Genomic DNA, 14,587 nt, shown 5'->3' with positions numbered 1-14,587 from the left:
AAAAGTTAGCATGTTATGGGACATAAACAATGACACTGCACAAGCTACTGTAATGTATGCATTAGTGAAATTCAGCTCTCCCTTTTTTAGGTCTCACCTGCAACAGTTCATGTGCTGCACGCACTCTTGCTTGTGAGAGCTATTGTATACAGAAAGGGCTTGCAGCCACCTATTGCTTAACATTCACTGGCTTTATTGTCGTATTTATTTGCTGCCTTCTAATTGGCCAGCGTGTGCTGGCTTCATTTCCTTTTTTTTAGGCTGGAGCATGGACCAAGTACTGATTGCTTTAACTTGATTGCTGTCTTTCCTCTGATCACACTGTGATTGAGGTACTACTTTAATTTTTTCTTCTTCCCTGTCGTCCATGTTGAAGCGCTTGCCATTTGTAGCTATGCTTTACTATATCAAAGGCATGTCAAAGAAGCCATTTGTTAATTTGAAACAAATGTTTATTGTGACAACAGATGTTATCTGTTTTTATTGTGACAACAGATATTATCTGCTTCCAAATGTACTTTCACTAAGACATGGACATGAGCGCAACTGCTTTCTTTATGTATATAATTTTTTGCCAATGTTATATATATATATATTTTTTTACATGCTTGGAGATGTTAACTGATGTGCTCAGAATCACAGGGGTGTTGTGACAAGACCTAACAAACATTGGCAAAGTCAATAGGTCTCGTCTGTGAGACTATTGCCATTGCCTTCTGTTCACGCTGTACAGCATGGGCATTGCCAACTTTGGAATGATTTGTACCCATGCTGTATGTGGGCATGACTGCTGTGCACCATGGCAAAAAATAATAATAATAAAAAAAGAATTATGATGCGTCCAGCACTAATGTACTTTTTTCACACTGCAAATCATCTGTGCTGATATACAGCATGGCTACAAAACATTGCCAAAGCCAATAGCTCTCAAAGACAAGACCTATTGGCTTTGCCAATGGTTGTTTGAACTCAGTCTCTGTGTCTAACAAAAAGGTCAATTTACACCTTTCTTTCAAGTTTCATCCATGCCCTTAGTACTTCAAAGATGGTATAAGTAGTTTATAAGCAAACCATGACATCATGTGGGGCAATGAAGCAAGTACACAGATGCAGGGAGCCCTCACTGACATTGCAAATCTCACACTGACACTGATACAGTCACACTGACAGGAGAAAACAAATAAAGGGGCATGACACATGTTCACTAACACTGATATGGCACCGAAACGTTGAACCGGGAACACTGACAAGCCCAAAAACACTATTGTTGGCACAGGGACACTGACACAAAGATGCCATGACACATGGATAGTGAGTGACACTAACACCAGGAACTGACACGTACAAGGGCATAAGCATGGATTCATTGACACTGGGTCCCTGGCACAAAATCACCAACACTGGCAAAGGAAAGTTGCCAGGGGAGACACAGACAATGCAGCAACAAGACTTGCAAATGAATGCAGATTGTGGTTTGGGAGATACTGGGACACAAGGACATTGACACCATTGTACGGATAGGGATACACCTGCTCCGTGCCAGGATACCCTCGCCACTGATAGTGCGCTTTATAAATACACGTAACACAATACACATTGACAGGGAAACACAGGGATATCAATACTGGCATTGACATGCAGGCACAGGCATTGGGGAGCCCACTGCTGCCACTGAGACACAGCCACAGATACAATCAGACATTGACACTGGTGTAGTTACTCTTGTGTGAGAACAGTGACAATGACACAGACACTGAGATGGGGATAGTTGTTCTGGTACACTGACACAGCGACACGGAAACCTACAACTGGGCACGTATGGAAACAGGGGCACAAACACTGACACTGGAACATTGACCTCTGGGCACTGGTCTGTAGGCACTAAGGGACAGACATTGTGGCTGACAGTGGGAGACTGACTTTAAGTCGACAATGGGACATGGGGACATAGAGCCAGGGCTTACTGACAGAGGCCCTGAGACTTACACAAGGTCCCTGACACTGGGAAAAGAGGACACAATGGCACACATACATGGGCACAACGTCTTTGCAAAGGAGACAGACCTGGTGATCAAAGACATAAGAACAAGTAAGTATATGGTCCCAACTAAGCAAAGGGGCTTATTTACAAGGCCATTGCGCCACCAGTACATCACTTTTATTGATGCACTGGCAGCACAATGGGCTTCCCATATTTACAAGGTCATGTAAAGTTACCCTTTTAAATATCTTTCCCCTTTCACGCACAACTCTGCATGAAAGGGGCATTCTATGGGTGTTGCTGTGGGTGTTCCCACGCAACACCCATGGAACTTGACGCATTCCCAGATTTACAACATTTTGTAAACAAATGAGGCCGAAATCGGGGTTTTGCCGCTCAAGAACACCACAGTACCGCATCTGTCCCTGTGAACGCCCGGCAGGGAATATTAACGTTGAAGAGGACCGTGCCCTAGGAGCTCAGGTGCCTCCCTCCACATAATATCCTGGGTTCACTGATAGAATATGGAAGACCAAAATATCCCCATACACAAACATCGAGTCATAAATATCGATGTAAAAAATATTGACATTCTATATTTATAATGGTAAGTATAAAATATTGGGGGGAATATCGATGTACAAAATATCGATGTACAAAATATTAATTTTTTATGTATGTTAAATATTATGTTAAATATATTAAATAATAAAATTAACTTAACATGTTTTATTTGGATTTAATATACATTTTAACAAATATAAGAAATAAATTTAAATTAAAAAAATGTAACATAGATATATATAATTTAATATATATATATATTTACTTTAAAACAAACTATTAATTTTAATTTATTTTTAAATTTTATAAATATATAAAAATGTACAAATAAATATATGTATACATACCCCATAACATAATATCTAAAAAAAACCATTTAATTATAAATTAAAACATTAAAATATTTTATAGTCTTTAACCTTAAATTGTGCACTCCATTAAGTACAACAGTAGGGAAAGTGTTGGATAGCGAAGGGGTAAAAATAACCATTCCCACTCCAGTGAGTGCAACAGTAGGGAAAATGTTGGATAGCGAAGGGGTAAAAAGTACTATTCCTACTTCAGTGAGTGCAACAATAGGGAAAGTGTTGGATAGTGGAGGGGTAAAACTTAATATTCCCACCCCAGTGAGTGCAACAGTAGGGAAAGTGTTGGATAGCAGAGGGGTAAACATGTATATTCCCATTGGTGTCAGTTTAAAATTAAAAACAAACAAAATATCAACTACAACACAAAAGATTTTAAAAAACAAAAAAACATTTATAAAAATATAAAACATTTACAAAAGATGAAAACATATTATAATGTTAAAAAGATCTACTAAATACCTAGAAAGATTTTGTTTAAAACAGTTAAAAATAATGTACAAACAAATAACTATTTTTAATAGAAATTATTTATAATCAAAAACATTAATTATAAGATAGTTGTAACCATTTTTTATTTCCTACCCTAAAACACCACACAATTCACAACACACATCTAATTTTTTTTTTAAATGTACCTCCATAATTAACATAATTATCAATTAAAGAAATATAATTAATTAAAAAACAAATTGAACAGATAAAAATAAATGTACTCCCCAAACGTTACCCCTATGAAACCGTAACCCACACACAAAATTAAAAATGACCATAAATAATTATGAATTGATGACTTGATATTAATGATCAACTAATTATTAATTAATTAAACATAAATAACTTTCCACCCTGTACCCCAATAAACACTACAACCCACACCTAAAAATCATTACACGTATTAATTAATTTAAAAGATATTACTTACCACCCTTTACCACTATAAACTCCACAACTCACATCTAAAATTAATTACATATATTTAAATTTTTATTAATTAATTATCATTAATTAGCATTAACTGACAAATAATTATTAATTAATTATAAATAAATTACTTCCCACCCTATTCCCCTATAAACCCCACCACCCGCTCCTCAAAAATTAACACAATTAACGTAACTAATTACCAATTAATCAATAATGAATACTTAACATGCAATTAATAAACAATTAATAATAAATTAATTCTCACAATTCACACTATAAAATATAAATTACATAAATATTAATAAATCAAAAATATTAATAAATGTATTATAATTAAATTACTTCTCACCCTATTCCCCTATAAACCCACAACCCGCTCCTAAAAAAATAACACAACTAACATCATTCCAATTAATTAATTAATAATAATTAACAACCGAAAAATAAATAATTAATAATAAATGAATTCCCACAATTAACACTATAAAATGTAAATTAAATAACTATTACTAAATAAAATATATTAATACATTGATTATTTATAATTAAATTACTTCCCGCCCTATTCCCCTATAAACCCTTAACCCACTCCTACAAAAATGACACAATTAACATAATTGCCAATTAATTCATTAATAATAATTAACAACCAATTCATAATTAATGAATAATACATTAATTTCCACAATTATCACTATAAAATCTGATAAATACTAATAAATAAAACAAAAAAACAAAAAAAAATTATTATCATTAAATTACTTCCTACCCTATTCCCCATTAAACCCACAACCCACTACAGAACTTCAAAACGCAAAATGCAATTAAAATACAATTAATAACTGCTAAAAATGTAACATATATTAAAAAACAAAAGCAAAACTTATACAAAAAAATAGTTCACATACTTTTAAAATACATACTAAAATACATAACCCTAATTAAAACATCGATATTTTAAACACCTATATTTTTGCAAACGATATTAGTGACTTCTTGACCACGATATTCTTGCTGTCGATATTTCTGTATCAGGATATTTCCAACTCAGCATTTGTGTATGTCGACATTTAAAACTCAATATTCTGGTGCCGATCACGATCCGGTAAAAAATGTCCCCGTACGACTCGTATCGGGTCTTTTTACCGTACGAATCGTACAAGTGCCGTACGAACTGGCAATCACGATTCGCATGGTAAAAAGTCCATACGAACCGCACTGGGAATATTTCCCCACACGTCCTCGGGTCGGAAAATGTGTCCGACACGTCCTCGTACGATTCACCGTACAAACGTGAAAGGTGAACTCCGACCGGGGAATCACGATCCATCCCGGGCGTCCGAATGTACAACCGTATGGTGAAAAGACCGTCCGCACCGAACTCCCATAACAACCATGGAGACGTCCAAACAGGTGCCCGGTACGTGCTGTACCCCCCCCAGCCCCCGTAGGTACGCGCCGACCCCCCCCCAGCCCCCGTAGGTACGCGCCGACCCCCCCCCCCCAGGCCCCGGGGTTCGACTCGAGCGTACACGGGGGGGTACGCACCGTACATACACGGGGGGGTACGCACCGTACACGGGTGTACACACAGGGGGGGTCGGCGCGTACCTATGGGGGCTGGGGGGGGGGTCGGCGCGTACCTACGGGGGCTGGGGGGGGGGCCGGCGCGTACCTACGGGGGCTGGGGGGGGGTCGGCGCGTACCGGGCCACCTACTCTGGTCGATTTGCGCCGTACTTCGCTTTTGCGGCACTTTTTGGGTGCCGTGATAATATTGCCGTCCGGACTGCTGTCGGTTCGAATCGTAATTCCTGGTTCGTGAAACTCTGCCTGAAAGCGTCCCGACGTCACGTCGCAGCATTCCCGGATCACATTCGTATGTATATTTTCGTCGGTCGGTGTTTTTTACGATTCGTACGGAAATGGTGTTTCCGTGCGAATCGTAATTCCATGTTTGTAAAGTTTTACAACCGGGTACGAGTCGGACGGGGAATTCGCTCCGACCGACGGTTCGTACGCGGTTTTTAACGGATCGTAATCGGCACCTCTGTCTGTGCACCAATATCCTTTCAACTTGATTGGGGGACTTTTGGACCCTACCTGTCCTGCATTACAGTGGGCTTGCACCTGGTTGGGGTTAACGGTGCCCACCTATAAACCTCCTCTGAACCTGTTAAAACAGGATTTTGATTAAAAAGTAAATATGGCTTATCAAGAAGATATTGGGGACGACTATCTGGAGTATTCAGAAGTCCCATACGAACAAGATATGGAGGAGCGCCTTGTGGAGGCACTTGATTCCCAAGTGCAATGCTCAGTGAATCAGGCATTAATCAAAGCCTTACACCCCTTTACACAACCACTTCAAAGATATGGCCATCATGAATTACTGGGCACCGTAAGGGGCACGTCTAAGCGTGACTTGGCTTGGCATGATGCAGGCTTTGCTCGCAGTACATCTAAGTACCTCGGCTGAGGTCCTTTCACAACTGGCACAATCGGTCCTTCAAGACCACGAATATGGAAGTACGAAGCTTCGGGATTCTTTGGGTTCCCTAGAAGTTCCACCTCCACGGCGGATCCCTCCACCTCCTCGTCGGAGTTTTCCTCGAATCACAAGGAATTTCCAGGATGCTCTGGGCAGGTCACCAAATGTAAACGCAAGGTGTGCCATACTCAGCCGCATCTACCACCTAGAAGGAAACTTTTATTTGATCTGAAGCAGATCATTCATCCCAGATCCACAGAGTGGGTCCCATATATGGAGGTGGCGCAGTACGTCCAGGCTAACTTGCGCCAAGGGTTTGAAAAAGAATTGCGCAACACGTTACGTTTCGAATGTCCACGACTTTCACTCCTGGGAAAGTGGCGGACACACCAGAACTCAATCCGAATATGTCCACTTTATTTAAAAAGTTTACTAAGGACCCCAAGAAAGGTCTAGACTGAGCATGGAGAAACTGCCAGGACAATGTAGTAGATATCTCTGGTCCCATCAAGAAGATCCTAGATTTGGCAGTTCAGACCAAAGACAACGAGGCCCAACAGGACCCAAGGGAAATTCTAGAATGGACCCAAAGAGCCCTGTGCCTTCTAGGCAATGCTAATTGCGCTTTATCCACGGAGAGCCGCAAATCAGTATTGATGCGCATCGACCTTCAATTGGCAGACCTGGCTTCCAGCGAATCAGTCACTTTAGCCAATGGAATATTACTTTTTTTTATTTTTATTTTTTTATTGTTTTTATTTGCATTTTCATCATGGATACAACAAAAAAGAAACAACAAGCATTGCAATGCTGAACTATGATGATTGATCCGACATGTCAAGGTTACATTCACTTCCATCAGGCCTGAGGTCTGAGGTCTGAGGTCCGCAACGCGTCATCTTCAATTTGTAACACCAGTAGGCACACATAGACAATAGGACAATACTACATCTCCACTCCGCACCAACTCTATATAATACAATCATGGAGTGGTCTCATAAGGAACACAGCGCATGCTATCAATACATTAAACATCTACGTTTCTAGATTTTAACCAGGTTACGTATGGCTCCCAGATATCTTTGGGACGGGATCTAGGGGGTTCGAGCTCCCAGTATGTGGAGAGCTGTGAGCTGCAATAAGTGACTTGTGAAATCCAGTCTTTTGCTAACGGAGGTCGCGCAGCACCCCAGTGCAGAGCTATCTGCCGTTTGGCCATCAGTAAGAGCAGTGAGGGCAGCCTGCGTGATTTAGAGGGCACTGTCTCCAGCACTCCGAGCAGGGATGTAAGTGGTGTGAGGGGGAGGACCAGGCCGGTTATGTCCTTAATGTGTGCATAGACTTCCAGCCAGAACTACGCTATGGGCCCACAGCTCCAGGCCAAATGCATGAAGGTGGCAAGAGGGGAGCCGCATCTCCAACAGCAATCATTTTACCGCAGTCCCATTTTGAATAATTGTATGGGAGTGCGATATAGATGATGCAAAAATTTAAAGTGTATAAGCCGAAGACGATAGTTAGGCGATAGGCGCTCTAGTTGCTGGCAACTCAGCTTCCATTGTGCGTCCGTGAGGGGCGTACCTAGTTCCACCTCCCAGGCTGCACGGGAGGTGGGGACGACTATAGAGGAGGCTTTTTGAGTATGTTTATAAATGTGTGATATGAGTTTCCGTCCCGACTTCACCGCCAACAGGTTTTCGAGTGCCGGCAGGGGAGGCAGAAGCGCTGGAATGCCGGGCCCCGGGGGAAGCAGAGTCGCAGACTAGTCTTCCCCCGGGGTCATTCGCGCGAGGGTAGGACCAGGTAGGGTCAAGGGGTGGAGTTAGGGGGTGGGTATATGAGCGCAGGGGAGGAAGGCGACTTCCTCTTCCTGCGCTCGGCACCATCGGGAGGGTTTAGAAAAGGAGTGTGTGTGGAGTAGTGTAGGGCTAGGCCGGGGAAGATTTCTTGCGGGTCGGCGGTTTGTGTACGGCGGGCGTCGCGGTTATGGAGCGAGACGGCTGTGACGGGACGGTGGCATCGGAGGAGGTGAGGCGGGCGTTGTTGGTCCTGGGGCGGGCCGGGAGGGAGGATCTTCTGCGGCCCGGGGTGCTGGGAGAGGCGTGGGTGGGTTATGAGAGGGCTCCGCAAGCGGCCTCGGCGGGGGTGGCGGCGGCGGTACTGGCGTGTCAGGAGGAGCCGCCGCTGCCGCCTCCTCTGTGTCTCTCGGGTCTGCGGGGGAGGGGGCGGGGTGCGGGCCGAGCGAGCCAGGCGCGCGGAGGCCGGCGCAGGAGCCTGCCTCCGCGTCTTCGTTTTCCCCAATTGACGTTCCAGGCCCACGAGGCGGACGGGGGCGTGGCGTCGGCGTTGGCCGCGGAGGAGCGGCTCCCGGTGATTGCGGCTGCGGCCGGGCGGGCCGGCGTTGTGGAGGGTGGGGCAGGTGGGGGAGTGGGGGGGCCAGGGGATGGGCTCGTGGCGGCTCGGGGGGGCGAGGTGGCGGAGGTTGTGTCAGGGGTGGGGGCTGGGGGGCTGGGGCCTGCGTGCGGGGCGGTGGACGTGCTGGCTGGTGGGGAGGGAGTGGGGGGGGCTTTGGAGTCTGAGGGGCCCCTTGATTTGTCTCGGGGGGGGTCCCGGGCGTCGACCCCTGGTGTGTCGGTTGGCGGCGCGGGGCGGCCGGGAGGGGGGGTTCTCGCGGCTCCGCCTGGAGGGGTCGTGCCGCCGGTGGGGCTCGGACAGTCTGCCGCGGGTATTTTGGAGGGGGGGTCTTTGGGTACCCGCCCCCCCCCACGGCTTCCGGGTTGGTGTGCGTGGACTTGGGAGGACAGGCTGCGGGAACAGCGCCTCCGGGCGCAAGTGGAGGATGCACGGCGGGCTGAGCAGGAGGGGTGGGTGGGGGCGGTGTGGGAGGCCGTGGCGGAGGGGCCCCCGTCGCCCACGTCGGAGGAGGAGCGGTGGGCGGAGCAAGAGGAGCGGGGGAGGGCGGAGAGGGCGAGGGGGCGGGTGGGGGGGGCTGTCAGGGGTCCGCGGACGCAGGCAGGGACGGCCAGGGCGGCTTTGAGGCCCGATGGTGCCGGGGCCCGCCCAGGTTTGAGCGACCTGGGGGGTGGGAGGGGATCCAAGCCGGCGGCTGTCGGCAGAGTTAAGGGGAGTACGGTGGGGCGCAAGACGGCCCCTTACCGCCGTCAAGAAGCAGTAGGGCGGTCCGCGGCGGCCGTCCCTCCAGCGCGGGAGCGGGCAGTGGCAGCGGGGGGGAAGGGGTCACGCATGTCTGGTGAACTGAATGGCAAGGGTGTGAAGAGAGCGGCGAGAGAGGTGTTGTGGGTGCCTGGAGGTGTGGAGGCAGATGTGGAGTTGGATTATGAGGCAGAAAGTGATGAGCTGGAGGACGGGGAGGTGCGGGATGACTGTGACGAGACGGGCGCAGGCAAGGACAACAGAGAGGTTGGTGTGTTACAGGTCCCACGGAGATCGGCGGACAAGGAGACGGTAGAGACGCGGCGGGCGACCCCCTCAGGAGGACGGCTCAGCGAGCGACAGCCGACTTTGACAGGTGAGCGGGTTTGGTGGTCGGTGTGGGACGGGGGTCGCATTGGGGGAAGGAAGAAGGCTTGTAGGTCGGTTGGGGTGGGGGACGGTTCTGTGAGGGAGGTGGTGGGGGCTCCCAAGGGTGGGCTCCCGAATGAGGACAAAGCGGTTGGGGGCAAGGCGGTGGCGTCGGCGGGGGTGCAGACAGAGAAGGATGGGGGTAAGGAGGAGGCGTCGGGGAGTAAGCTCCCGAAAAAACTGCCCTACATGGGCCTGGCTATGCCGTTGGGGTCGCACTTGTCCGACAAAATAAAGGGAAAGATCTGGAAGCATGAGTACGTGGACGTTTTTAAATTACTGCATAGGGAGGTGCAGGCCAAAGAGGGCTCCAAGGAAGAGGAGTGGGAGCTGACTAGGCGGCCGAGGGTGCCGGTAAATATGGAGAATTGGACCTCGGCCTTTCTCATTTACGCGAGTATCTATTGCGAGAAGCATCCCGATAGGGCAATCGCATTGCTGAAATACATGGATATCATCAGGAAGGCTCAGATGCAGTTTGGGGGTTTCGCGTGGTTGAGTTACGATGAGGAGTTCAGGGCGCGGGTCAGTGCGAACCCCGAGAAGCATTGGGGTGAGGTGGACCAGGAATTGTGGATGCAATGGATGGCGTCTACGCATTCATCCGCATCAACTCACACGGCGAGTGGTTTGCCGGTCTCGTATCGGTCTTTTCAGTCGCGTCCCGCCCATACTGGGGCGGGGGGGACCACAGCACCCACAGGTGGGCCGGACAGTCTAGCAAGCCCGGCACTTACAATACCGGGGCCTGTTGGAGTTACAATAGGGGGTATTGTTCCAGGTACCCGTGCAAGTTCAAGCACGAGTGCTCTAAGTGCGGGGGGAAGCACCCCCTTACGCAATGCCTTACACTCACCACTCCTTCCGAACAATGGCGGAATGCCAAGGGGAAGGGGCAGACTGGACAGAAGGGCCCCTACACCGGTTAGGGTGGAGGCGATGGCCCCGTGGCTCTCCCTTTACCCGGACAGGGAGGCCGCCTTAAAGATTCAGTGGGGCTTTACGGATGGTTTTCGGGTCGGGTATCAAGGTCCCAGATCACGGAGATGGGCCGACAACCTCAAGTCAGCGAAGGAATTGCCGGGGGTGGTGGCGGCTAAGCTCTTGAAGGAGGTGGAGGAAGGGAGGATTGCGGGCCCCTTTTATGACTGGCCGATGGAGGATTTGATCGTTTCTCCACTGGGGGTGGTGCCCAAAAAGGAGGAGGGTGAGTTTCGGATGATTCATCACCTATCGTGGCCAGAGGGGCAGTCAGTGAACGACTTCATCGCGGAGGAGGATTCCCGGGTGCTGTATGCGTCGGTGAACGATGCGATCCGCCTTGTGCGGGTGTGTGGGCCGGGGGCGGAATTGGCAAAATGTGACGTGAAGTCGGCTTTCCGCTTGCTGCCTATACACCCGGCGGATTTTGCGCTCCTCGGGATGCAGTTCGGGGGGGCCATCTTCGTGGACAAAGTCTTGCCCATGGGGTGTGCGATTTCTTGCGCCTTGTTCGAGATGTTTAGCACCTTCCTGCAGTGGGCCTTCACGCAGCGAACTGGGCACCGGGATGTCACGCACTATCTGGATGATTTCCTCTTTCTGGGGAAGGCAGGTTCGGGGGACTGTGGCAGGGCTCTGTCAGGGTTCCAGGAGTTGGCGGAGGGATTTGGGGTTCCGTTGGCGCCCGAAAAGACGAGTGGGCCGGCTTGCGTTCTGACATTCTTGGGCATTGAGCTGGATTCCATACAATGGACAGCGAGGCTCCCGGCCGCGAAGGTAGAGGAAATTCAGGAGTGCCTCCAGTGGGCGATTGGTGAGAAACGGATTGCGCTGCGGGCGGTCCAGAGGCTGCTGGGGTTCTTGAACTTTGCGTGCCGGGTAGTCAGGGCGGGGCGGACGTTCTGCCGACGGCTCGGCATGGCCATGTCGGGGGCAGTGCTTCCACACCACAGGGTCAGGATCTCCATGGGAGTGAGGGCGGATCTGCGGACGTGGTTGCTGTTCTTGATGGATTTCAATGGGGTCTCATTGGACTTTGTGGAGGAAAACACGGTTTGGCAAATCCAAATTTACTCGGATGCAGCTGGGGCGGATGGCTTTGGCATTTTCTGGGACGGGAGGTGGTGTGCAGAGACCTGGCCGGAACACTGGAGGAAGCAGGGGAGGAGCATTGCCTTTTTGGAATTCTTTCCTTTGTTGGTGGCACTGGAAGTGTGGGGTTCTGAGTTTCAAAACAGGGCGGTGTTGTTCCATGTGGACAACATGACGGTGGTCGAGTTGGTCAACCGGCAGAGAGCAAGGGACCTGAGGGTGTTGCGCTTGTTGAGGAGTTTCATGCTGAAGTGTTTGCGGCTGAATGTGACTTTTTGAGCCAAGCATGTGCCAGGGGCGAATAATGACATTGCGGATGCTTTGTCTCGTTCGCAGTGGCAGCGATTCCGGAGACTGGCACCTGGAGCGGATCTGTGCAAGACGGGGCTGCCGGATGGCATTTGGGCCCTAGGGGAGTGAGGGTGGTTGACCTAGTTGAAAATTCTGTTGCTGTTACCACCAGGCGGACCTACAGACGGGCGTGGGCAGAGTTTGTCGCCTTTATGGGTTGGAGCGGGGTTTCTGAGGCTGGGGGACAGGTGGGGGTGGAGCGGGGAGTATTACAGTTTGTGCTGCACTGCATGGATAAGGGGTTGTCGGCGGCAACCATTTCAGGAAAACTGGCAGGGGTGTCCTTTTATTGCTGTCTGTTTTTTGGTTTTGACCCTACAAAAAGTGTGATTGTTAGTAGGGTGTTGCGGGGTTGGGGTAGGGAGCGAGTTGGGGGCACTGTGCCACGGGAGGCCATAACGTTTGAGGTGTTGGTTCGGTTGGTTGCGGCGTTGCCGCTCTGTTGCTATGATGAGTTTGAGGTTCGGATTTTTCGCTTGTGCATGGTCTGGATGTTTTTTGGGGCATTCCGGGTGTCTGAATTGCTGGGCACACGGGCTGGGGAGGGGCGGAGGTATGAGGACGTCAGATTGGATGCGGGGCGCCTGGGGATTTGGCTCGGTCGGTCGAAGACAGACCAGTTGGGCCGGGGTAAGTGGGTTTGGCTGAATGAGAATCAAGGAGGGGGTGTGTGCCCGGTGGCTGAGTGGCAGGCGTTTGCGAGGGCGAGGCAGCTTGGGGTGGGGGAAATATTTTGTCACATGTCTGGGGCACGAGTGACGGCTGGCCAGTTGTTGGCGGTGTTGCGCATGGCGTTGGTGCGTGTGGGTTTGGAGCCGGCGGGTTTTGGAACTCACTCCTTTCGGATTGGGGCGGCGACAGCGGCTGCCCGGCTGGGGTGGTCTTGGGATAGGATCCGACAGATTGGGAGGTGGAGGTCAAGGTGTTGTGAGCGTTACGTGCGAAAGTGACAGGGTGGGGTGCAGGGTGTGGGGGGTTGGATGGAGCGGGGTTTGGCTTTCTTTGTGCGTCTCTAACCTCTGTTTCTCTCTTAGGTTGCGTGGGAGGCCCTGGGGCCAAGACGGTCACATGGATCGTGGGGCATTCTTTTGTGCACTGGGCGTCGAAATATGCGGAGCAACAGGTGTACGGCCGTAACCTGGGACTCAGAGGACAACTTCACGAAGTGCACTGGTGGGGGAAAGGGGGAATGCGATGGGGGGCACTACTGCCCTGGCTCGCGAAGATGGTCCCACAGAAGGGTTGCCCGGATCTATTGATTATACACTTGGGGGAAAATGACTTGGTTCGGCTGTCGGGTTTGGCGCTCTTACAGCTGATGCAGAGAGACTTGGAGGTACTAAAGCACAGACTGGCAGGGGCTTGCATTGCATGGACGGAGTTTGTCCCGAGGAGGATCTGGAGGGGAGCTGTTAAGCATGGGGCAATTGAAAAGGCGCGTCGGAAATTGAACAGAGCGATGCGAGTTTTTTGTGGGGAGAAAGACATTAAGGTGATCAGTCACCCGGGACTACGACTGGAGGAACCACTGCTATTTAGGGATGACGGGGTGCATCTGTCTAGACTGGGGAACGCCTACTATATGATGGAGATGAGGGATGTGGTCAGCAAGCTCTGGAATGAGGCAATCTGGTGTCGCAGGGATGTGTGAGGGGTCCTGGCCTAGGGGGTGGGGCAGGTACCCGCCCTACAGGGGGCTACCTGGTTGGCGGTACTTTGGAGGGGTGGGGGGAGTCATTAGCGGGCACACCCATCCCTCGGGGGGGGGGGAAGAGTGAACGAGGTGGGGGTATTGGAGGCGTGAGTGAAATGGCCGAGGAGAGCCGGGAGGATGCAAGGAGGTTTGTGGAATGGTGAGGAACGGAAGGGGCATGGAGTGGTACAAAAGGGGAGTGTGGAGTGGGTGAAAGGAGTGAAGGATGGTAGAGTGTTGGGGGAAAGTTTATTCATATAATGTTGGTTATTGTTTAATGTTGTGCAGCCTGGTCCTAATAAATGGCCTTTTACGCTAAAGACACGGTGTGGTCTGTTTATTGCGCGATGCCGGGCCCCGGGGGAAGCAGAGTCGCAGACTAGTCTTCCCCCGGGGTCATTCGCGCGAGGGTAGGACCAGGTAGGGTCAAGGGGTGGAGTTAGGGGGTGGGTATATGAGCGCAGGGGAGGAAGGCGACTTCCTCTTCCTGCGCTCGGCACCATCGGGAGGGTTTAGAAAAGGCCACCCACCCGCCCTGCAGTTGAGGGTTGGGGTTTCCAG

At 49.9% G+C, this 14,587-nt stretch overlaps 1 protein-coding gene across 1 annotated transcript; it reads left to right on the top strand.

The window, feature by feature from the left end:
* Positions 1–1,932: 1,932 nt before the first annotated feature.
* Positions 1,933–14,049, top strand: LOC146839603 (uncharacterized). The gene is made up of 3 exons (XM_085650825.1): positions 1,933–2,089; positions 9,674–9,856; positions 13,368–14,049. The coding sequence occupies exons 1-3, from the start codon at positions 1,933–1,935 to the stop codon at positions 13,982–13,984; spliced, it is 957 nt and encodes a 318-aa protein (XP_085506951.1). The 3' UTR covers positions 13,985–14,049.
* The last annotated feature ends 538 nt before the right edge of the window (positions 14,050–14,587 follow it).

The sequence above is a fragment of the Triturus cristatus genome, chromosome 4_1 (assembly GCF_964204655.1).
Source record: "Triturus cristatus chromosome 4_1, aTriCri1.1, whole genome shotgun sequence".
NCBI lineage: Eukaryota > Metazoa > Chordata > Amphibia > Caudata > Salamandridae > Triturus > Triturus cristatus.
This window is presented reverse-complemented; position numbering and strand designations above follow the sequence as displayed.

What these genes read in the sequence shown, in the direction of transcription:
- LOC146839603 (XM_085650825.1), top strand. Translation starts at nt 1,933, where the DNA reads ATGGGACATGGGGACATAGAGCCAGGGCTTACTGACAGAGGCCCTGAG. An exon ending in GATCAAAGACATAAGAACAA is followed by an intron (nt 2,090 to 9,673) that starts GTAAGTATATGG and finishes ATTATGAGGCAG; the next exon opens with AAAGTGATGAGCTGGAGGAC. An exon ending in GCGACAGCCGACTTTGACAG is followed by an intron (nt 9,857 to 13,367) that starts GTGAGCGGGTTT and finishes TTTCTCTCTTAG; the next exon opens with GTTGCGTGGGAGGCCCTGGG.